The 24,163-nt window shown below is 39.4% G+C and overlaps 1 protein-coding gene across 1 annotated transcript in view; it reads right to left on the bottom strand.

Annotated features, from left to right (window-relative positions):
- Positions 1-2,055, bottom strand: part of srcin1b (SRC kinase signaling inhibitor 1b) — an 87,791-nt gene extending 85,736 nt beyond the window's left edge. Inside the window, exon 1 of the mRNA XM_084741103.1 lies at positions 1,759-2,055. Within this exon, the coding sequence (XP_084597229.1) occupies positions 1,759-2,040 (282 nt within the window). The 5' untranslated portion in view covers positions 2,041-2,055. The remainder of the gene's footprint in view (positions 1-1,758) is intronic.
- Between the last annotated feature and the right edge of the window lie 22,108 nt (positions 2,056-24,163).

Raw genomic sequence — 24,163 nt, 5'->3', positions numbered from 1 at the left:
AATCTGTTGATAAATATTTCATATACTGTATGCTGCTAACAATATTTATGTTTCTGTTAACATGCTGTACAAGTTTGAAGCAGATATTTCACATTTCAATGCAAGTTCTCAAGTTCTATATACAGCTACTACTTTCATGCCAGGAGAGATCAGCACATTTAGTTATATCTTGTATTCTATTTATTGTTCATTTACCACTTTTATATGCATTCAGGTTCGGGGTTTGAGTTCAATTTCATGTGTGAATGTTAATTTAAAGGCTCACATTGTGCTGTGTGCAGCTTTCAGGGGCTCTCTTCATTTTACTGCAAAAAGTAATATGAAAGTTTCAGGAAGTGTGTGATTCAATCAACCCCCTAATGAGGGACTTGAGACCTCCTTGCTCTTTATATTTTTTATTTTTTGGTCTTTCTCAAGAGGTGGAGGCCTGTAACTGTGAGAGGCGGCATGAAATGAATGTTTTTTTCTACAGTGGAGGAAGAATCTTTTTTATCCATTTGTTTATGAAGTTTTAATCTGAATTTAAAAGCAGAATCGGGGTTAGGGACACAGTTTCAGATAGACGGATACATACATCTGTTGCTCTGCTGATGTATTCTAAAAATCTGTTTCCTTCACTCTTCATCTCATCATCTTCTTCTACCTCAGGCAAGCATGTAAACTTTTTACATATATTGAAAAATAGAATAAAAACAGGCACATAGAAATGTATCTACATATATTAAACATTTGCATAAAACAGATGGATCTATTCAGACAAACTAACAGACCAGAAGCATCACCTCCTCCTCGGTTATTTAAGCACTGATAAGCTCATATTTTAATCATGAAACAGACAAACAGAAACTCTGGGAATATACAGATATCAGTCAGAGTAACGAGGCATAAAGACACTTAATCTGACCCTGAACTGTTCTAGTTTTTCTCTTACATAGTTTATTCTGTTCTATTTTATTATTGTAATTATATTCTACTATTGTGCTGCAATGTAAACAGCCTATATGAAGTATTATCCTGAATTCTGCACGACGTATTAAGAGACTGACTCTCATTTTTGGTCCTTTGATAATTCAATGTAGGCCTGGTATTTTCTGTTGGTATTCTCAAAGGACTGTGTGTTCTCTATATGACTATAATATTAATAATAATAATAATAATAATATCACACTAGGCTGTGTGTTCACCCCTCTACACAGCAGAACCTTTTTTTCATATTTTGCTTATATTGTTTTTCTGTGAAATCAGGACCACGTGGAACCGATTACTCTGTTATATCAGTGATCTGATTGGTCAGTGGATACTGACACATTTCGATATCATAGTCTGAAGTTAACCTGCACCACAGCAGGCCATGCATTAAAGACTCTATGCCAGGCGTGTGTGCAGCTGAATACAAATATGAGCTAGTGCAGCCACAGCTTCCTAGATTAATGTGCTGACCCCCCGGGTGTTCCTTTCCAATGTCTGACTCAAGATTTCACCCGTACTATTATACATGATTGAGGTACGAGGCAGGAGAGTCAGGCAGAGAGAGAGAGGGGCAGGAGGACTCTAGGAAAGAGCAGAATAAGGCAACCTATTCTGTATTTTTAGAATTAAATGAATGTGAGAGATGTTGTTTATTATATGTAGGATTTCAGTGACACGGCCACCACTGATGCAGTTACAATAATTCCCATGTTACCATGACTAAACATTAAAGCATTCTCTGTTTTGTTTGTTGATGTCAGCTAATTAGGTGTCTGACTGTGAAGCTACCTGTCGTCCAGCAGCCGAGCCCTGCGACATGCTGCCAGGGCTGTTGGAGTACTTGTTTTTCTGGAGATCCATGAGGGCATCTCGCTGCCGTTCGATGTCCGCCTTGTGGATGCTGTTCAGGGCCTCCAGGCTCTTGGCGGCCACGGAGTTGTGCCGGCGGTCCAGCGAGGACGACGTGAACCCCCCGTTGGTGTTGTCGGGGAACCGCCGGGCCCCGCGGCCGCCACCGGCAGCCAGGGTGTGGTAATCCCGTGGGAACTCGGCATCACCGGCAGAGATCATGGGACCCTTTCTCTTCTCTCGACCTGCAGCAGGGGGGTGTAGGGACCGGGAGGTGGATTTAAAAAGTGAAGGCATAAGCAGTGAGACAACAATAAATATTCCTGGAGACGCCATTACATCATATGAAAAATATTATAAAATACTGGCATTTATGGCATTTGTAAAATGGTTTTTGATGGTCTATTAATACTAAAGTCCAGCAGACATGTTTCCGGAGAAAACCAAAATGAAGTCTAAAGAAAGATTTCAAACATTTCAGGCAGCCAGTGGTTAAATTTGGGATTATATTTTCATATGCAGAGACTCAGTGTTCATGTAGTCGACTACAAAGCAAAGAGTATCTCACACTTGATTACAACTCCTGAACTTTATTACACTGAACAGGCAAAGTTTTCACAAATAAAAGGGAATGTATGTATTTATTTATTCAGGTAAAAAATTTAAGCGAGACTGTTCTGTCATGTGCTGTTTCCAATATCAAGTACGTTGCCCGGCCCAAACACGCCTATACCGAGATCACTGTGATAATCAATATGTCATTGGGCTTTAGTTGCATTATCCCCAGAATATAATGCAGGTAAAACACCATCCGAAAACTATTTCCACCATCAGTGCAAAGCTGATCTGATACACATTAGGGCTGGAAATTTTGAGCATTTTCCTTAATTGATAATTGAACACTTCAACAATCTATTAATCGAGACAAAACACACATCTTTATCCCAGTTCAAGTTTTATTTGAACAACTCCAACAGCACATTACCTATGTGAAACATCAATTCATGAAGTGCAAACAATTTAAATGAACAGAATAATTAAATGATAAGGTTCTCACTCCAAATTGTGGCTCTTGTCTGCCTGTCTTTATTCAAACAATGTCTAAAAGGACTCGATTACTGCCATTTCCAGACTAACAAGGCAGAATGATGCATTACTAGTCAATACATTTCAGTAAATCTATTTTATCGGTTAAATCTTAATGGCGGTTAATTGATTGATGATTAATCATTAACATCCCTACTATAAATCCTCAGATGTTGGAGCATCCTTGAACGCACCTCCAAGGAGTGAACGTTTCTGCTCACAGCTGCTGCAGCTCACAACACTTTAACTTTAAAGAAAAAGTCAAGGCCACAAAGTGTCATTTTTGATGAGTTACTCAGATGAATAGATTTCAAGTGTCTGCATGTTCTTTGTCAATGTTCAGAGAAATAAATAGAAGCAGCGGCTGCCTGAAAGGTTGAAAATCAATCTAATAACAATAAGCAGTAATGTGAAGTACATGTGGTTTGCAGTCAACAAGCAAACACATGGATAAGCAGATGTGTTGTGGTGCTTGAAATAGCTTATTACACTGTAAATAAGGGATTGAAGTCAGGTTAAAGGCAAGCGCTAATATCACATCACACACTGTATTGTGTAGTTAATAGGTTAGACCTTGAGGCATGTCAAGTGAGCAGCAGTGAGAGTGTTAATGTGAGGACTAACAATACTCCAGCAGTCACAACCATGCACTGATGTGTCCTTGAGCAACCTGCTCAGTATATTAATGCCTGGAAGAAACACTGTTTTGTCTGTTTGTCTCTTGTTTCTCCCTAAGCACGAACACACACTCCTATTGTTCTGTAGACACACACACACAGATGAGAACAACAACAAAAAAAAAAAAACACAAACACACCTCTAGCAATATAGAGCCCTCGTGAAAACAGCTGCAGCATCTGTCTATTCCAACAACTGCAACTGTCCTGGGAACCCTGAGGCGAGAAAAAAACAACGTCTCCTGCTATTATATGACAGCACAACTGTCTCACATTTGTGTCAGAATCAGTCAAGGAGAAGTGAAATAAATGGAAATGATGTGTGCTTGTATGGGGACAGGTTTACTGCCCTCTTGTGACCAGTGGCACATAAAGCACTGCTGACTTGGTGAAGGTGAGGATCAGTCACAGCTGAAATAAAATGTTTACATCTTAGTCAACACATTTAGTTTTTTTTTTATTATTATTATTGATCAAAGTAAATAGAAACAGAAATGGAAAGCAATGTGCAGGAAAAGGACACAGGAGGACAAAAAGAGATCTTATTCTACTTATTCCTTCTGTAAATAATATAAAACAGTATTCACTATTGGCACAGATGCTGTCCTGTACATACAGAGAGGTTATGACAAAAAACAACACAGTAAAACAGTCAATTCAACTGAAATCTCAAAGGTATTGAGTACAGATACCCTGTCCTAATCTAAACCTGATCTGTGATGTTGTCAGGTCGTATTTACAACTTTCAGAAATGTTTTGTAGATTAAGGCTACAACTAACAATTATTCTCTTTAACATTAATCTGCTGATTATTTTCAAGATTAATCAGTTTATACTTTAGCCTATGAAATGGCTAAGCTCAATGGCCAGAGCTCAAAGTGACGTCTTCAAATTGTTATTTTGTCCAGACAGCAGTCGCCCAAAGACTCTTTCACAGCTATCAGAAATGACAAACAGAAACAGAAAGTCCTCACATTTAAGAGGCTGGAAACAACAAATGTTTGACAGTTGGTAATTAATTTTCTTGTGATCAACTAATCAGTTAAACAACTAACAGTTAAGGTTCAAGGTTGGGCAAGTGGGTCAAAGTCTTTTTTTTTTCTTGCCTGTGGAGAAACAGTTTAAACCTAAAACTCAAAGATGTTCAGTTTAAGATGATAATTAACGAAGACAAGTGTGAAATCTCCATATTTAAGACGTTGAAAGCAGCATCTATGCATACAAAATTACCTTCTTGATTAATCAGTTATCTAAATATATGGGGTTTTACTTGCCACAGGCATGTGGGCAGCCCTTACTGTTGAGCCCTGATAGCTGCACAATGACTCAGCTTTTGACTTGAACTGTATTTACTGTAACCAGTAACTGCAATCGCTCATAGAGACAAAAAATTGAACAAACTGGACAGCTGGAACAAACACAAAGTCATCAGCAATTTAAATATTCAGAATACATTTAGTGCAGAGGTTCAAAGTGTGGCCCTCAGAAAACATTCTGTGTGGCCCCAGATGTGAAATACCTGCATTATACTTTAATCATACATGGTCCATTTTAATACTTTCACAGTCATCAGACTACATTTAACACACTACTCTGCTACTGCATCAAACTGAGACCCCAAAAAATAAAAAATAAATGTTTCCTAATGGTGGTTTCTGTTATCGTAGGAAGTTCTTATAACACTGGTGTTTGTTCATTGCTGATAGGTTTGGTTTTAATTAGTTATTTGATGCTATACAAAGCAGGTTGACAGCTGATCTCTGTTTGCGATTGATTCAACCGGCTGTATGGGCAGGAACTCGATACTGCCGCTCCAACCCTGATCACTACTACACAAACTCTGGCTCCAGTATATTCCTGTATATTCTGGCTTCATTTTTGTTCAGTTGGAGGAAGAGGAGACACTTCATCTATCTTCATTTACAGTCTGTGGGAGACGCAGTGATACTAAAACTGACCCAGTGTTTGTCAAGTCAAACATGCAGCTTCAATCAAATTTTTCACTCACATCATAGAAACTCTCCAGGCACTTTGTCGACTCTATACTGTAACCAGAGTGGAAATGATGCATCTTAGAACAGACACATACAGTACAGACAGTGTAAACACAGTGGGTGTCTACAAGAAGCTCCTCACTTGTTCCTATGGATTGTTTTTTTTTTATATAAGTAGCCTAAACTATAAATTACATGGCCTGTAGAGTTTAGGCATACATTATTGATCTGTGCTATAAGGTCCTCTTGTTTGCCTACAGAGCAACAAAAGTGCACTGAAGCAAGTCCTAAAACTTCATTAGCTTGCAGTTAAGAGACTCTGTGATGCAGCTTGAAATTCAGCTACAAGCGACAGCTAGTTATTCCTCCACACGGCAGAAGCTATACTATAAATATATCAAAGCCAGCTGAAGATAACAGCATGCTGAGTGAACAGTCTATATATTAAAGACAGGGTCCATTTTTGAGATTTTTCTATCATTCTGTAGATATTCACACTAAACAATCCACACCGCACACTAACAGACATTTATATTTATGTGTATTTTGTAATTGCTTATAGTTTTGCTCAGTTACTTTATTTATGTTCTTTGGTCTTTATCTCTCCTGATAGCTTCATTTTTTTGTATTTTTATATTTTCACTTCATTTTCATTCAGAGTGGAAAGAAAAGGAAGAATTTTCTTGTACAGGGAAAACTTAAACTCAAATTTTGGCTGAAGTACAGTTGTTTTTGATCAAATGCTATTTTCCCAAGCTCTTCTAAAACACTGCTACGATTAAACTCCCCAGGTTGGGGATTGAGGGCTCAAATTGAACATTTTCCTGAGTTTTCCACAACTGTCCCGAATTCTACTTTCAAGTGTCCCTGATAGTTGTCCCCTGCACTTATATATAAAGAAATAAATTAAATCACCTTACTTGATATCACTTTTCATGATTGTTTTAGACATTGTTTGAGTTAATATTTCTTGTATATTAAAGTATATAAAATATTTAAGGTGCAGAACCAGAATCAAACAGTTCAAAATAAGGTGTGCAAAGCAGTTCCACACCTAACAATGAAGTCAGGGTTTCTGGGAGTTTTAAAAGTGAGTTGAGGAGTGGATACCCACTGCAAAGTACAGTCTTAATTAAGAGTTTCATTAAGCTTATGTTGTAATTTCAAAACCACAGTGCTATGAATAACACATTCAACACAGTCATTTTGATTCATTCCTGAGACCGTGAGACGTTACTCCTCCAGGGATTCAGCCTAACAACAGCAATATTTGTAGTTGTAAAGTGTCTGGAGGACACATCTGAGTTGGTCCCAGATGTGAATCTTCCAATAGGAGCGCAGAGGCATGCCGGTGTGTATCCATGGTAGGAAAGAAAAAAAGAGTGTTATAAAACAGAGGGGGACTGGGAGAGACGGAGGGAACATCAAGACAAGAGCTTGTCACTTTAATTTATGTGAAGCCTTGAGCAAACCCCAACATGTGGGAGGGAGGGGGGAGTACGTATGTATGTGGGACAAAGAAAAGCTATATTTTACCAGGAGAAGTACTGCTGGTCATCTGCTGCAATTCCTGCAGGAATTTACTGCACAGGTTGTTAAAAAACAACTGTGTTACAGTGATGATGCAGAACATCTGTCCTACATTTTCACTTGATTCATCCAGAGCGTCATCATTGGCTCAAAATGTGTCATTTATATTCATAGAAATACATGGAATCACAACTGGCAGCTGCCCAGTACAACCAGTGCTCACTCGCTGCCTGATCACATCTTGTTCACAGATGATCATTTTCTGGTCACACACATTCTTGCATTCATCTTCATTAATACAAATATTACAGATATTTTGCTTTGTCTACACACTATGAGAGTTTTGAACGATTGAATTTATAAAACTGAAATGCAGATTGTGAGTAAAGTAATTCTTTCTAGTCCCTCTCAATTCCTCCCTGTTGACTTGGACAGTAAATTCCTTGACAGAATTGATCCACTGAAACTATTTTTTCAATCTTATACTTCTTGAGAACTTAAAGTGTGCAATTAAAGAAATGCATATTACATGCGGGACAATGACGGATTCAAAATTTCTGCAAGATCAAGGTATTTGTGAGGCGCGTTCATAATGAAAGCTTAGTTATCTTACATTACAGAAATAAACAGTACTGGACACTGAACCTCAGTAACCACTGTTTGAGTGACAGTACTTGACAGATCATTTAGAAAACATTTATGCATTATGGATTTTCCCTGATTAACAGTATCATTACTGTGTAAGAGGCCTCCTGTTCATCCTGTCTCAACTTGATCACATGCTGCAAAAATTTTATTTTATTTCAATATCAGGCTTTGTGTCCTTTTGTCCATTTTCTCTCCAGTTTGTTTGTCTGCCCTCAAGTTGCAAAGCAAAAAGTGAAATTGTGATTTCTTTTTTTTCATTTAAGCAAAGGACACTGTAAAGGTGCACGCCCAAACTATGTCTACCCGCACACACCACACACATTGTGCAGCCTCTGTCACCTTTGTCTCTAAAAAAACAAGGGAAAACCCTGTGTTCCTTTATATTCTGGCCTGTAATGCAAAGTGTAATCTATTTTGTGAATTGAAGTAGATGCACTCACTGTACATATAAAGCCCAGACCAGCACATATGACTTAAATCATGAGATTACTCATCCAACCAGCTACAGCTCTGCAGTCTATTTTTTCTGAACCCTACCATGTCATTACTGCTCCTGGTGGTATTTAATGGGCAGCCACCTCCTCCCAGCTTGCTCCTGGCACCACCTCTGTTATTATAGCTCCTCTGCTAACGGCTACAGTGGCTGTACAGCTGATGAATTTCGCTTTAATTGTCTTACTTTGCTCACATTGTTGAAGCTTTAACTGTGAAGTTGTCGCCATCGGGAAGATGTCATATTTCATCGTGCAAGTCCACAAGGAATGATGTTACCATACTTGTGAGGACTATCTTATAATTACAATCAGATGTTCACAACTAAACCTAAACACAAGTTCACTTATCCTGACCTTATTATACCAACACCTGTACCAAAATACTTTCTTCTAAATTCTTAAACTGTATACATAAAATTAATTTTTACTTCTTGGTCTGAGTTCTAATATTCCAAACACACAATATAATGTGTGTGCTTGTCCTCTCTCTCTCACACACATTCACTGTATGAAAGGTGTCATGCTGGCCTATCCACATGATTCATTATTCTGTGTTCATTATAGTTGAGGGGAGACTAAAAACCAAGTGAGTGATTGTCATTGTGCCACTGATACCATATTTCAGCTGTCCGGGACACAGTCCAAAATGCTGCTCAAGGCCACGTCCAAACATTTCTCATTACAAGGCTGTAAGTGTGTGCGAGTGTGTGAGAGTGTGTGTGCCGGTAGTACAACCTTGGCCGCTGATGGCCGGGGTCTGACAGCGGCCATTTGTTAGTTTTATGGTTTCATTGGGCTGAGGTCTAATCATTTGTACTCGTCTGTGCTTCACTCGAATTTACTTCAAATTATTTTCCTCCAGTTTGATTAGGAAGCTGAGGTTTGTGGAGTGAGCCTGCAGGAGGAGAGTGCACCCTGCTGATCACTGTATATACAGTACACACATGAAACTGCACCATATATATGTCCCTGTATATAGGGGTGCATGGATTAACCATGAGACAGAAGCTGTAATCAAATGTTAGAGCACGTGCATCTGCTGCAGGGCAGCTTAGAGAAATTCATGTGGATTCATTGTATTGAGTGCTAAAACCATTTCTTGTAGGGCAGCACAATTAATTGCAATATGATTGAAATCACAGTATGGCCAAGTGCCATATCCAAATCGCAGAGGCTGCAAGGAAAAATGTGTGACAAAACAGCATTATAATGAAGCACTGTAGTGCTGCAGAGATGAGCAGGCCTACAAATCTTGTTTGGTTGGTACAGACCCCAACAGATTTAACAATTTTAATAGTTTTTTTTCCAGTGAAAATGAAAACTGTAATGCAAAAATGATCATTCCCACTGATCGTGCTGCATATTGCAATTTCAGTCAAAATAATTGCAATATAACTTTTTACCATATCACGCAGCCCTGATTTGTTCATTAACTGATCATTCTCAGGCTGTACCAAATGTCCTTTCTCATTACCCTAAAAATCCTGCATGCACAACAGGAGAGCGTGGTTTTTCGACCACAGGGAAGCAAAACATTTTGTTCAATAAAAACATGTTACTTACTTACTACTCAACAGAAACATTATCACACTCACATTGGAGGAAAAAAGAATGCAAAACATTTGCTGGTTCCAGCTTCCAAAATGTGAAGATCTACTGTTTTTTATGTTTCATATTATTTTGTAACTCATATTGTAAACCGAATATCTTTGGGTTTTGGACTGGAGGAATCGGAAGCCTTCATGTTGGAATTTGAGGCTATTTTTTATGGTCTGACATTTTATAGACTTGATTTATCAACTAATCAGTAAAAATCATCATCACATTAACTGGTGTAGAATTACAATTAGCTGAGGCCTGACTGTTTGACAATAACTTGATGTGTCACACCAATTTTTAAAGCAGAGTCATTTCATGCCACTGGAGAAGATGCGGGTGGTGAATTAGCTTGAGGAGGTGAAGTAAATCTGTGTGGATATTTCACATATAGTTCAACTTTGTTGAACTTTGACCCACACATTTGTGCCGCTGAGCCACAGTAAGCCGCCTTGACAGAGCTGACCTTTGTGGGAACAGAGAGGGGGAGAAGGGACACGAGGACCATGAGAAGATGCGCGCTCCCTTCTACGTGATCATACAGTCAGCAGGTGTAGTTCAGTAGAAAGAAAACAGTTTTTACATGAAACTGTTCACAAAAAAATTCTGTGGATTATCTTGAATAATCATGTCATGATTTCTGGAAAGAGACACTGGTGTTGAGTTTTTCAGATCACAAGGTGAGTACTATCTAGTTTCACTAAATTCAACAGAAGGCAGACATGTCTATATTAGCTATCTCCAAAACTCGGTAACTCACACCAAAAAAATCCAGATTACAATTAGCTTGGTAACAACAGGTGTTCACTAACAGGTCCAAAAAGTACAAATAATGTCCCATTGGACCACAAGCCCATTATCCTGAAAACAAACACCTATTGCTCCAAAAATACACACTCTTCCTGAAGTTGTTGGTTCAGTGACTTCTAGTCCTGCCCATGGTGCTGAATCGGTGGAGTTATGCCCTTAATATGTTTTCTTTCTGGCCTTATGGCAAATCACATTCCAAGTAATTTTACTGTCAAAAATTTCCAATGTCAGAATAAAATCATTGAATTAATCTAAATTGGTTTGTGCCCCTGTCCCCAGGTCGTTCAGGTTAACCCTAACCTAACCCCAACCCAACTACAGAGTGTGTATTTTCAGAGAAAGTCGTTTTCAGGATTATGGGCTGTCAGTCCAGTAGGAATTGTTTTGGACTGGGCAGTCCCCCACTAAACAAGCACTGTGAGTAGTTACTGCATTACCAAGCTTCAAGAACAAAATATTTTGCAAAGTTGAAAGTCCTGCTCTGTACATACTGTGTTCACAATAAAAAAAATACAAAATTCAAAGGTCCAGTGGGTCAGATGTATGGGTATGTATTGATAGAATATGGAAGAAAAGCAATATAATCTTTATAAGTATGTTTGGTGTATACTTGAAAATAGGAATCAATGTGTTTTTGTTACCTTGGAATGAGCCTTTTATATCTACAGAGGGTGCAGGTCCTCTTCCACGGTGGCTGTCATGTTGCACCACCACATTTCTACAGTAGCCCAGAACAGACAAACCAAACACTGGCTCTAGATAAGACCTCCTCCACTATAGTTTTTCCCATATGCTTGAAAGGGGAGGGTGAGGTGACATGTTTGCAATCTGCAAGCTCATAGCTAGATACAGTTAAATCCTACACACTCATCCTTCAAGGGATCTTTATGTACTTAGACTAAAAACATGTGATAACACCTTATTGTCATATACTGATATTAGTTTGTCTCAAAACTTCAGTATTGATCGGGCTTTACATGTCACCCTCAACTGCCCTCAGTCCTTTATTTGCTTATTAATACAGTTCATATATTTCTGGGTTGAATAGTGAAAAGTGTTTTTCAAATCACGTCCTCCCTACTGTCTTCCTCGGATCACCTGTCTCTGTTTTCTGTGCCGTTTTTTGCCCCCCCATGCCACTGACTCATTCATTTATTCATTTTTTAATCATCTCAATCACATTCACAGAACCAGCCGATGGCATCCTTTCACCGGCTGCGACAGAGTTCATTTCTAACTCCGTCTTTGCCTCTTCCTCTCTTCCTCTCCATCAGAAATTCTCTATTCATCAGAGATCATTAATTACGAAGGGAGGCACTGTGGCAGGAATGAGTGATAGAAAAAAAAAATGGTGCTCCTCCATCCACAAATTATAATATCCAGCTCTCCAGGGCACTTGAAAATTAAAATAAAACCCAAACAAGATCTGAACGCGAACGCAGAGTGGGCTATATTTGGAACAAGGTCTGCCTTAGCTGAATGCAAAATTTCTCCAAACTGTTGCCGGCAGGGAGGCGTTCAGGATCACAGTGAACCAGCGTGCAGTTACGCTTAAAAAGAGGTGGTGATTGCCTCATATGTCTAAGCCACAATCACCGGTATTAGGAACAGAGTGTCTCTTCCCTTTAGGATACATGTAAAATAGCCTCTCCTGCATTTAACAGCCTTACAATTCTCAGACCTGTACCACTTACAGTCTTTGAGCAATAATTACAGTAATTATTGTAGTAATATCAGTAGTATTCCTGCTGTGGGAGAGGAAAGTATGTAAAATGTAGTATACTGATTTAACAACTTTAGGATACAGAACTCTCCACAGCTTTATTTGACCTCCAGTACAATTTGAGCGTGCTTCATAATTCATTTACAGCCGGAAGATTGATAAAAAAGTTATGGGGTGTCTCAAAATACTGGAGAGACTTTCTAAAATATCTCTCGATATGAGAGTCAGCTCAGAGCAGACAGCTCGCACAGACACAACAAACTGCCAGCTCACATCACCCAGTCCTGTCCAGCTCCACAGCACAAACACTCGTCAATCAGCAGCCTACAGCCGCAGTGTAAACAGGCCTAAAGGACACTCGACCCTGGACATGTTGTCTCTGTAAAGCCTCGGGCAACACAGGCTCTGAGTGATCCTGTGACGAGCACAGATTGAGGAGAGAGGGGGGCGGGAGGTTTGGAAAAGGCTGAGCAAGAGGGAAAGTTGAAGAACACGAGAAAATAGGGCCCAGATACAGAATACAATGAGGTGATACACTGTAGAGCTGGAACTAACTAGCGCTGAACCAGAGTCATGCATGGGTCCAATTCTGTAAGCCCACCTGCACCGGCAAAGCTGAGTACCTGTTTCAAATCTGCACCCACCAGGAACCACAAATATAAGCCCTGCAGCCCGACTCACACCCTTGATTTTACACACATATCACACTTGTGTTCTTAACTGGCACAGCGCCTGTTCTCCTGCAGCTGTTGATGTGTTTCCATAGTGACAATGAGCCTCACGTGCTGCTGTCAAAAGTTAATCCATTTTGACACTTTTGCACAGCCACTGACAACTTTGACTTTGATGATGTATTGTCCACAAATTGGTATCCTCAAGTAGTAATTTTTGCTCATATGTCATCAATTCCAGCTATCGACTAGCCTTCATCGCTGTTAAATCAAAAAGTGACATCTCATCTTGTTTGGCAGGATGTGGAGTCAAAGGTCATTGGCTTTCACAATAAAAACCTGCTGGCTGATTAGGCCTGATATCACTGTAACAGAGTAAGTATTAAGTTTAAAAATAATATAAGCTTAATGGTAACTTCACAGTTCTAAATCAGCACGTCTAGGGGCTAAGGCTTTGTGGAGCCAGTAGCTCGTGGGAAAATAAGGCAAAGGTTCCACCTGTTATTTCAATGTATCAGGTTTTTACATCTTCTGCTGCTCATATGAAAATGTTCAGGTTGTGATCAACACTCAGACTGTCACGGAAAACTACAGATTTTCTTTTTCAAAAAACAAGCAGCAGATTACATGTGTCAACTCAACCTTTTGAGTTTTCTGATAATTCTGTTTTATAGTGACTTTTCATGCAGAGGTTTCTGACATGGATTCAAGCTTCCTACTGAAGTGATGTGCACACGCAGCAGCACTATTAGAACGACCAATAGGAATGCAGCGTCTCTGAGATGACCTGTGATTGGTCTAAGTCTCCCATCACTGGCCAGATTTCTTACAGCCTGAAAACAGAAGTCTAGTTTTCTCTCAGACCACAGTATAATGAAAGACTATCATGGAAATATTGCTCAAGAATGCCAAAAAAGTGTTGCCTACCCCAGCCTTAGGTGTTTTTTTTTTTATCACATATGTATTGCGCTAAATATCACCTATACACCAGTATTTGGCCCAGCAATGAAAAATGTCATTTTGTAGATATTTTGTGGGTATTTTAATTGTATTTCAAAGTTTGTCTTTCCAGGGAAATGACTGATGACTGATTTATTTTAAGTTAATTTGATAAGGAATTAGACTCAATAAATGGATTCAATCTTGGGTTTAGATTCTTTAAAACACCACGACACCCAGACACACAGGTCAGCATTTCTCAGTCCTGGTCCTCAGGGACTATAGATGTTTCCCCGCTCCAACACCTGATTGAAATGATCAGGTTGTTATCAGGCTGCTGCAGAGGCTTGATGATGATCAGAGAAACACCTAAAACATGCAGGGCAGTGGTCCCTGGGGACCAGGACTGAGAAATGCTGCTCTAGGTAAACATCAGTGCACCATGGAAACTTAATGTCCTCTCCTCTGCTGAGAAAGCCTGCCCAGTTCATCTCTCTGTCCTCTTGTCTACATCAGCGTCTCTCTCCCTCTCTCCTCCCACACCTTGATTTCCCCTCTCCCTTTTTCACCCACAAAGCATAATGTGTATAACAACTACTACATCTTACCATGTCACACCACATGAATTTCAATAGAGTGCTAATTATGGCACAAATATTCAGCTTGCCCATGGTTAAAATCCTATGCCTGGAGCTGAAATACATACAGAATTAACATGAATCACAGGGGAATGACTGAAATAACAGAACCAAGACATTCATGTTCCTCTGAGAAAGAACGAGGACTCATATATTTAAACAGTAAAATCACAATACTGAGGTTCAATATTATTTCCCACCTCCGCTGTCACATAAATGAACCCAGAGTGAACCAGAGTAAACTAGAGTTCCTGAGTATTTCCAGTTTGTAAGGTTTCTTATCTTTAAAAGCTCCTAACAACAAAGTCAGAACAAAGTGAAAAGTACGAAGGAAAATAGACAAAGCTGTTAACAAGGGAGATTCAATTCAAACGCTGACAGCGTAGCTACATGAGTTCAAAAAGAAATGACAGTATACAGTCACCTCAGATTTTATTACTAATCACAACTTTTAAACCTGAATTTAAGGATAAATATCCAACCATACTAGTGTTGTCATGATACTGGAATTTCTAATTTCAATACAGTACCTTGAAAAATATCAACATCTGATTTTTGATACCACAGGGAAAAATTTGAAAATTGAGGGCAGAAGATTTTAGATATTTAGTAAAAGATAAAATGAGAACAAGGCTATAACATGACAACAGATATTCAACCGCAGCCAACACAGTGAACATGGCCAGTCACCAGGACAATCACAGCCTCCGGCACCAACAGGGAATTCAGTTCAAAGGTTTTAAGCAAACACGTGAGAAATAAGCACCGTTTCATGGGAACTTGAACAATATAAAAAGCCACCAAAAGCAGGTCCAAGTCTCTCCTGTGGCAGTTAATGTCTACTTTTATTTTTAGGCAGTGACTACATATTCAAACATCCGGAGTGATTCTCTCACTGGAGAGACTTGCTCAGCTACAACACAGGTACACACACACCAAGTCTCTCTCAACGGGTCAGACTCAAACCTCTAAGATTGCCTTCCATGTTGTCCTTTTCGACTCTTCTGTGGGTCACTAACCCAGAGCATTTTATCGACTGCCAAAACACCAGCAGCCTCTGGGCCTTTCCAGCAAAGACAAGGAGAGCCAATCGGTGTCTCTTCATGGTTGTTTGACCTCCAACTACTAGTAACAAGCATGCAAATCTCTAACCATGCTGCTGCACGGACTGGTTACAGTTAAGACAGTCCAGGCAGAACATACAGAACTACTAGTCAAATACTGTACCTAAGTACAAATTCAACTTACTTATCCTTTATACTTCACCTCTTTTCCTCATCTCAGAGGCATAAATTGTAGTTTTAGCTCCACTACATTTGTCTGACAGCTTTAGTTACTACATGTATTCATGCCCTTCCTGTCCAATGACAACCATGTTTCCATATGTGATCTTGAATGTTTGTGACAGGTTGAGAAAATTCTTCAAAAGAAAACCAGAAAAACTGCCTTGCTGTTGTGTTGTTGTTTACATCCATGCCTGTCCAAAGTCACATAATAGATGCAGTGACAACCTTGAAGGAATTTAATAATAATTTAAGTTATTAAGTGTATTTTTTGGTGAAATCAACGTTATCACTATAGACGTGTGATTCTGGTGAATAATTTCCAGTGAGAAACATGCTGTCTTCACTTGGAGACAATTTTTACAGAGGAGGACAGAGGATTGATAGAGAGCTGAAGATTATGATGCAAAGTTGATCTTTAACCTTTTGGATATAAAATGTCACCACCTCGTGATTTTATCCTATTAGACATTTGTGTGAAAGTTGGAAGAAATTCCTCGAGACGTCCTTGAGACATCGCGTTCACAAGAACAGGACTGACGGATGTATGAACAACCTGAAAACATAATGCCTTCGGGCCACACCTATCACCGGTGGGGAGGCATAATAAAATAAAGAATATAAACTACTTAAATCCCTCTTTCATTATCTGGAAAATACATTGACACAAAGCTGAAAACAGGGCTGTCACCATGAAAAGATGATGTTTTAGAGCTTTTCTCACAGGAGAGCTATGCTACAAATGTACAATGATCTTATAGACCATGATGCATTGCTGTAGATCAAACAACCCAAGAGTACATAAAGTAATTAAAATTAGCTCAACGCTGACAATGTTTTAGGGTTGGTTAAACTAATCGTCAACTATTTTGATAATCGATTAATTATTTTGAGGGTTTTTTTTAAAGTAAAAATGTCAAAACTCTCTGACTTCTGCTTCTAAAATGTGAATATTTTCTGGTTTTGGATATGAATACTGCACAATGAGTACTTTTACTTTTTATACTTGAAGTATATTTTGTTGAAGATACTTTCACATAAGTAAAGCTTTGAATGCAGGACTTTTACTTGCAGTGGAGTATTTTCACAGTGTAGTTATAGTACTTTCACTTAAGTATAGGATCTGAAAACTTCTTCCACCCCTAAATGTGGAGGACTGATGAAATGAGGACTGAGGGCTTTAATAAAAGGTACATTTATAGCACAGAAAAATCCCACGTGATGCATCTGTGACATTTATCCACCGCTGATGCTGTTACACGGTCAGTAAACATTGACATTCATCACTGTATCAACATTAGCCTCACGCGCATGACGACACTTTCTTTTGGGTGTCATCTTTGAGCATGTGTGTGAGCCAGGTCACTCGTCATACTGAGAACAAACCACTCGGCAGATTTTCCAACATCACAGAGACGAGATCTGAAATTTGATGATCCGTCTTCAAAGAGAATAATAATTTAGGACAGTCTGGAGAAAAAAAAAAGCCTTCGTGATGAGAAGTGTGGGGACAGCTGAGACTCAATCTTCTTTCACTTTACCCTCCGCTCTGATCCTCTAACTGTCGTGTACTGGATCTATACTGCATGCTCAGTGAATTTGAGCCCTGCCTGCTACTTTTTTTTTTTAAAAGAAAAAATCTTCACACTCGTATCAGCTCATCCCAGTCAAAGTATCAAGTTCTGGGACACTCAGTGCATCAATTTACCAACACTCGTGATGTGGTCCATCCCCAGTGCCATTAAACTAGGATGAGAGGCATCCTGATTAGGATGTTAGATGAAAAAGAGGGGCGGGTGAGTGCAGGTATGTGACTGAGGTTATCAAACAGCCACGTTCCATCACAGATGCATGATTGAATTCAGCCCCTGCAGACCAGACAGCTAATACACATGCCTCTTTTGCTAGTTACACCACTAAATTGCCGCACCTCCAGCAGCACTCAGGCGTACCCTTTCCACACAGTCAATGACAGGACAAAACCTGGTCCGAGGCCAAGCATCAATTCCGACTCAGATAGGAAGTTCTGGTAATTAGAAAGTGATATTTTTGGCTTGTCTGAGCCCAGGACACGTCCTGAAGGTGAGTAATTGGTATCATTGAGTGAACAGTGGGACAGGATGAGTCAGGGATCGAGATCTATTAGTAGCCACTAATCAGTGTCTCACACAGGGCTCTGGGAGGCAGCCAGCTGGATGACTGCTGGCTCTGCTTTGTGCTGTGTCACAAAGCAGAGCAAACAAACATGAGCAACACCGCCGAATGTACTGTACCGTGAACATTTGCGTGTAAAAGCAATCAAAATGACTACTACAGTCCAGTGGGGAAGTGGTTAAAATTTGCCATTATGACTTCATGCATACGATCACGTCATCTGCTCGAATGTCACTCTCTTCAAATGGTGGAAATCTCATCTTAAAAGGAAACTCTTCAGCATTAAAATATGCAACACAAAACATTTGAGCCGCAACTAGGGCAACTCTGACTCTTTGAAATCTGACGAGCATGATTCATTTATCATATAAATACTGGGACAGAACATCAGCATCTTTGTGTACAGGCCTAAATATAAATGACGGAGTCAAATTACTGCTGCAACAAAGATGAAATGCAATATAACAATTGTTTCAAGTATTTAGGTAGAGAGCAGAAAATATCCTTCAGGGTCTCTTTTCAGACACAAGATGACGTGTCAACTGTTCTGAGAGAGAGCACTGGGTTCACACTATTTACACTATTAGCATGTTCGAATACTCATTTTCTATTATTTCAAGTCAACCTTGTAAACTCTTAAGATATGCAGTAAAGTATCTTAAACTTCTGTAATTAAAGAAGTATGAACTTCCCATATAAAACAGAATAAAGGCCTACCCAACATCAAATATCCAACTTACCCTAGGTAGAAGACACTATACAGAGAGAGAAGTTACCACACGTCAAACATAAACAAAGATCAATTACAGAGAAATAATTAAGTGTAGTAAAAGACCCTTTATGAACAGACGACATGATTACGTCACAATGTTGGCTGGAGGCAAAAGTGGTTCGTCACATTAAGCTAACGTGTTCTTTCTGTGTTGTTGGATGCCAGAATCGAGGTAGTAATGGCTCAGAATTGAGGTTTTATCACCAGCTGCTGCTGCCAGTCAAAAAGAAAAGAAGATGACAACTGTGGTTAACCGCGGTAGAAGGAAAGCTGGGAGATGTATGCAAGTCATGACAAATAAACAAATTGAACTCACAAAATGTCAAGAAAGGAAATATTCTCACGTCTATTTTCCTCATTAAAACAGAAAAATACAATCAATCCCCTTCTGAATTCAAGTTTCACTCTTCTACTGAACAAAGACGAGCTTTAATTGCCTCATTAACTGTGTAAAACACACTTAAATTTGACAGACAGAAACAAAATAAAACTCACCTAAACCACCTTGGTCAGTGTCATGACAATCACCAACTTTGTTTTGGTCAAAATAAATTCACTGTGTGATGTTAAGATAATCTGGCTCTGCAGGCTGTTTTCCTCTCACTCGCCCTCTGGCTAAGTGAACCATCCTGAGCTGGAACAGCGCCTTTGACCACCATTAAATAAGCAAAATAAACTGACAAAAACAGCCAGCGACTGTAGAGAGATGATCCATCCACTAAGTAACAGTGTACAGGTCAAACAGTCTGGTCCCATTGGTTAATGTGAATTTTTTTTCAAGTAACACTCGCCATTAGTGGGTGTCTGTCTGTTTTTTAACATCAAAACAATAACAAAAGACAGTTTGATGTGAAATTGCACGGGATGATGGGAGATGTTTTCATTTTTAAGCAACCACCATTAATACATTACATCATCTGTGAATACTATTTCTGCCTGAATCTGCCTGTCAGTTACATTTTCATGTGTAAAGTTTTATTCACATCACATTTAGTCACATTCTCCAACTTTATTCCTCACCGTCTGATGTATCCCGTGTTTCCTGCAGAAGTTATAGCAAGTTAAGAGGCCAGTAGAACAAACAATATAATGGATTTCTTTGGTTTTGAGCATCACTGAAAGTATTTAGGACAAAGTAAGTACACAACTCAACAAATAATATAATGCAAGTCTCATTGTTTTTAGACATTTCAATGTGGGTATGTTACATATAATACTTTTAATTGAAATCCTGTGTAGATTATAGTCAGTAGATCTACTTTTGGTTATATTTGGAGGAAAGAATAAGAATTTTTATATTAAGGGGATTTCAGACTTGTCTCAGTCTTGGCCGTCTTTCTCACCTGTTGCAGTGTGTCTTTGCCATGTGACCACCCACCAAGCAGGGTGAGAAATTAACTTTTTTTTTAATTTAAACATCTTCCAGCCAAAAGTGTTCTAATAATCAGTATTATAGCCTAAAGTTTCTAACATTAATGTGAACAAACATAAAGTCCTCCTCTCTCTCAGCCCCCATCTTCAAATAAGGCCCACTAACACTGATTCGTCCAGGACTAAGAGTGTATGAACTTTTGAGGATAAAATCCTCCCTAAAATCAAAGTTTTTTTTTGATAGACTTCCTGCTCAGATATTTGGCCTTTGTTGTCAAAATGCTGACAACATCAAAAGTGAAGTAGCCTTGTCTAAAAGATGATGAAATTCCAGGCCTGTCTGGTGCTGCTGCATAAATTCTGATACTTTCCTTTTTCACCTGCCATTGCGAGTCCAACAGTGTTATAGGAGTACAATGCTATAATGGCGGAGTACTCTTTTGAATGGTCTTGACTACAGTCCTGGTAGAAACAGGATCACAATACTGCACTTACACAAAATCAGAATTTGAAAAATGAGGCATTTGGTGATCTGTCTGCTCAAAAAGTGCCAAAAAAAGAAGAATAGTAATATTTCTTTTTTTCATTCATTCTACCAGCTGGTGTAAGGTTTATTCTGGGTAAAAATTTGTAGTTTATAAGCAGATGGTGTTTTTAATCAAAATAATTTACTGAAACTGATCTTTTCCCAGCTTACTGTCTAAAAATATGCTCTGCCTGCAGATGGTTTGCTAGCATGATTTGCAGATTAGCCTCTTCGTAAATGGCAGCGTGTTACATCAATGGTCATAAGTCAACTGGTACGGGGAAAAATGGAGTGGGCCAAGCAATTAACAAGACTGATGTTCTCTGAGGGAAAAGTGAAGCAGGAGGGAAATCCACTCAGCTGAGGAGGCACTTTCAAAGGACTGTGTCTCTGTCTGTCTCTGTGTATTTGTCTGCCTCTGCCTGCCTGCCTGTCTGTTCGTCTGCCTGTACATATGCATATTTCAGAATTTCAAAGCTTAAACTTGCCTTGCTGATAATGAAATCCCACCGCCATAAGTGCCAACTGCTTATACAAATAATACACAAATCCATAAATAACCCTGAGCCCTGATATCCAGAAACTCATTCCGACACTTGCCAGGAATGTTTTTTTTTACCTGGCATTTCAAAAAGTCTTTCATCTGTCAACTCACGAGGGAGTCGATTTAAACCTGGGCACTGTGACCCAACGGATGTGTAATGTCACTGTGTATCCAGCACAACAACGTCCTTAAATCTGCCCACACTCTCAGGGACATGAGGAGAAAACCTCTCCGTTTCATACATGCATTGTAAAGTCTAAACTGCTCTCACTTTTCCATCTCAAACCCACAGAATGATTCAGTTCAGTGCCTTTTCAGCTCCTTCCAGCATCACTAATGGAGGCAGACTCAGACAGACTGCAGTCTACCTCCGTCTCTGCTTGTTATCCCTGATCTCCTCCGTACTGTTCATGTCCCCTGTCTCCTCTTAGCCCTTGGCATGTGAGGCTGACAGCTCAGTGGGCTCGGAGCCAGAGCTGATACTACTGTCTGTTGTAGGTCAGCCTCCCTCTGGGGGGGCAAACACACAATCACAATATGGTTAACAGGAGGCCGTGCCCTGGTGGCTCGGCGGGTCGTGTTCTTGCAGCACTGTGGGTGTCACATGTCTTCCCCTTCCTCCCTCCTTTTCGTCTTCTCTGCTTCTCGCAATGATGTGAATGGTATATTAAAAACATCATCCTCACTGTTGGTGCAGAGTCTGTAATGCTGCTAAATGCACATATGGTAGGTATGATCAATGCCTGAAATGTACAGCACTTTAACTGATGGGCTTTAATATCTGCAGTGATTATTGCGCTCTATGCACAGGCACTGATTTACATGGGTGCTTAGGAGCTCGGGTAATTGTGAGCAGCCACAGGGAAATCATGCGAGGTGACGGTGCTGAGAGTGAATTTTAGCTGTAAGCTAAACCTGTTCATTCTCATATTTTAAAGGATTATTACTGTTATTCTGTGTTCTTTTTATTATTATCAAATCCTCTGAAAAGACCAAAACCAACAGTATGTTAGTAGATGTGTCACTGGGGATGGGTATTGTTAGGATTTTGTCAATACCACTGCTTTTAGTCACCCTTATCGCTACTCAGTGTTTCACCTACCACTGTCTTGGGGAGGCAGCCCATCGCTCCAACACAACCCCCGCAGTAATATTTTATTTACTTCATGTTGTGTATCCTTTGCGTTCAGACATTTATGTTTACAAACTTTTATTTTGAAATTTCGAAGTTGATGCATTTGTTCCTCTTCCTTTCGCTCCTTTCTATCTGCTATTTCTGCCATTGTTGTGGTGCAGAAGTCACTGACGATGTGCTGGCAGGTTCATGTAACACAATAACTCGACTCTCTCTCTGTATTTCAAAATGATGTACTGTCTTGACAGTATTAAGCGTATTTATTATGCTGCTATGATGAAGACTTGTTCTAGTAATTAGTAAGGCTGCACAATTAATCACAATGTTATCAAAATAGCAATATGGTCAACTGCAGAACCAAATGAAAAACAGCATTATATGTTCTCCAGATGAAGGAAAACCCTTTTGATTGATACAGACCCCAAAGTCAAAATCTTGACAATATGACTTTTTAACCATGTCGTGCAGACCTAGTGATGAGCCTGTGGAAAATAGCCTCTCTCAGTGATAAGCTAACACAGTTAACGTGGTAACTGCAACAGTTGTTTAGTATTCACACAGCATGCTGATCTCATTTTACAACCCTAAAATGCTTTTAGTTAATGCTAGCTATCACTAACAGGTCACAGATAAGCAGTAAAGATCCAACTGACGGTTCTGTTCTCTGACTGGAGCTCTGTCGTGGTCAGATCCCTCCCTGCGGGCCACCAACCCTATGAAGAGACAAATCTATAAAAGAAGCTCACCAATAGATTATTTTATTTTTAAAAAAGCTCAGTGATTTCTCAGGTTGTCCCAAATACTACTTTTGGGGTGTTCAAGTCTTCAATGAGAATTGAATATCCACAAATATTCCAAGCCTCAACAAGGAAGGGCAATACAAACTATCATACTGCCCTCAAACTTGTGGGCATTATACTTTGTTATTATTGCAATTATGAGTCTAATGAGAAACGAGGACAGGACATCTATTACATCACTGTCTCCAAAGTCTCAAAAGTCACCTTGAGGAGCGAGCGATTGTTGAACAGTTGCAAGTGTGTAGGGAGGGTCAAAAACACTGTGATACAGATACTGTGCACTCATATCACGTGCACGTCTGGTTTTTATATGTGGATTTTGAGACTAATTAAAGGCTATACAGGAGCTCCGTTTCTCATTCTTTACTCAAACAAAAATAAATACTGAATTTACTGGGACTATTTTCAGCAGTGGATTAATACACATTTGGTGCTCTGGTGAGTATTTGGGGCAGAAGAACAGTATCAGAATAAACCACAGTGTGTGTGTTCAAGGTAATGAAGGAACGTGTAACCAACAGTGTGTCTCGTTGTTGTGGATTAAGATGATACCACACTACCTTTAGATGCACATAAAATACATAAACTGGATCAATTCTGTCTCGGTTTTGGTCTTTTCACGAGATTTATTGGCAATAAAGAACAGGAAGAACAGACTCATCCTTTACCTGTCTTTGTTGCAGTGCCCTTCAGGTCTCCGATCAGTAAGTGGTTTCATTAAGAGATACAAACCCTGTGACCCGGCCATTCTGACTTAAATGAATCTAGTAAATGTACTTTAAACAAGGACACAACTGGAGGAACTGCAACTGTTTTTTTTTTTCACCTCACAAACCAGACAGCAGATAATATGGTGAGTGAGTGTGCAGCTGTCACTGTATTACTGTGCATTGATCAAATTTCCTTAATGATTGATTGATGATTATGTGCATGTGTGTATGAGGTATGCTGATT

The sequence above is a fragment of the Lutjanus erythropterus genome, chromosome 17 (genome assembly GCF_056507025.1).
Source record: "Lutjanus erythropterus isolate fLutEry1 chromosome 17, fLutEry1.hap2, whole genome shotgun sequence".
In the NCBI taxonomy this organism is placed as follows: domain Eukaryota; kingdom Metazoa; phylum Chordata; class Actinopteri; order Lutjaniformes; family Lutjanidae; genus Lutjanus; species Lutjanus erythropterus.
This window is presented reverse-complemented; position numbering and strand designations above follow the sequence as displayed.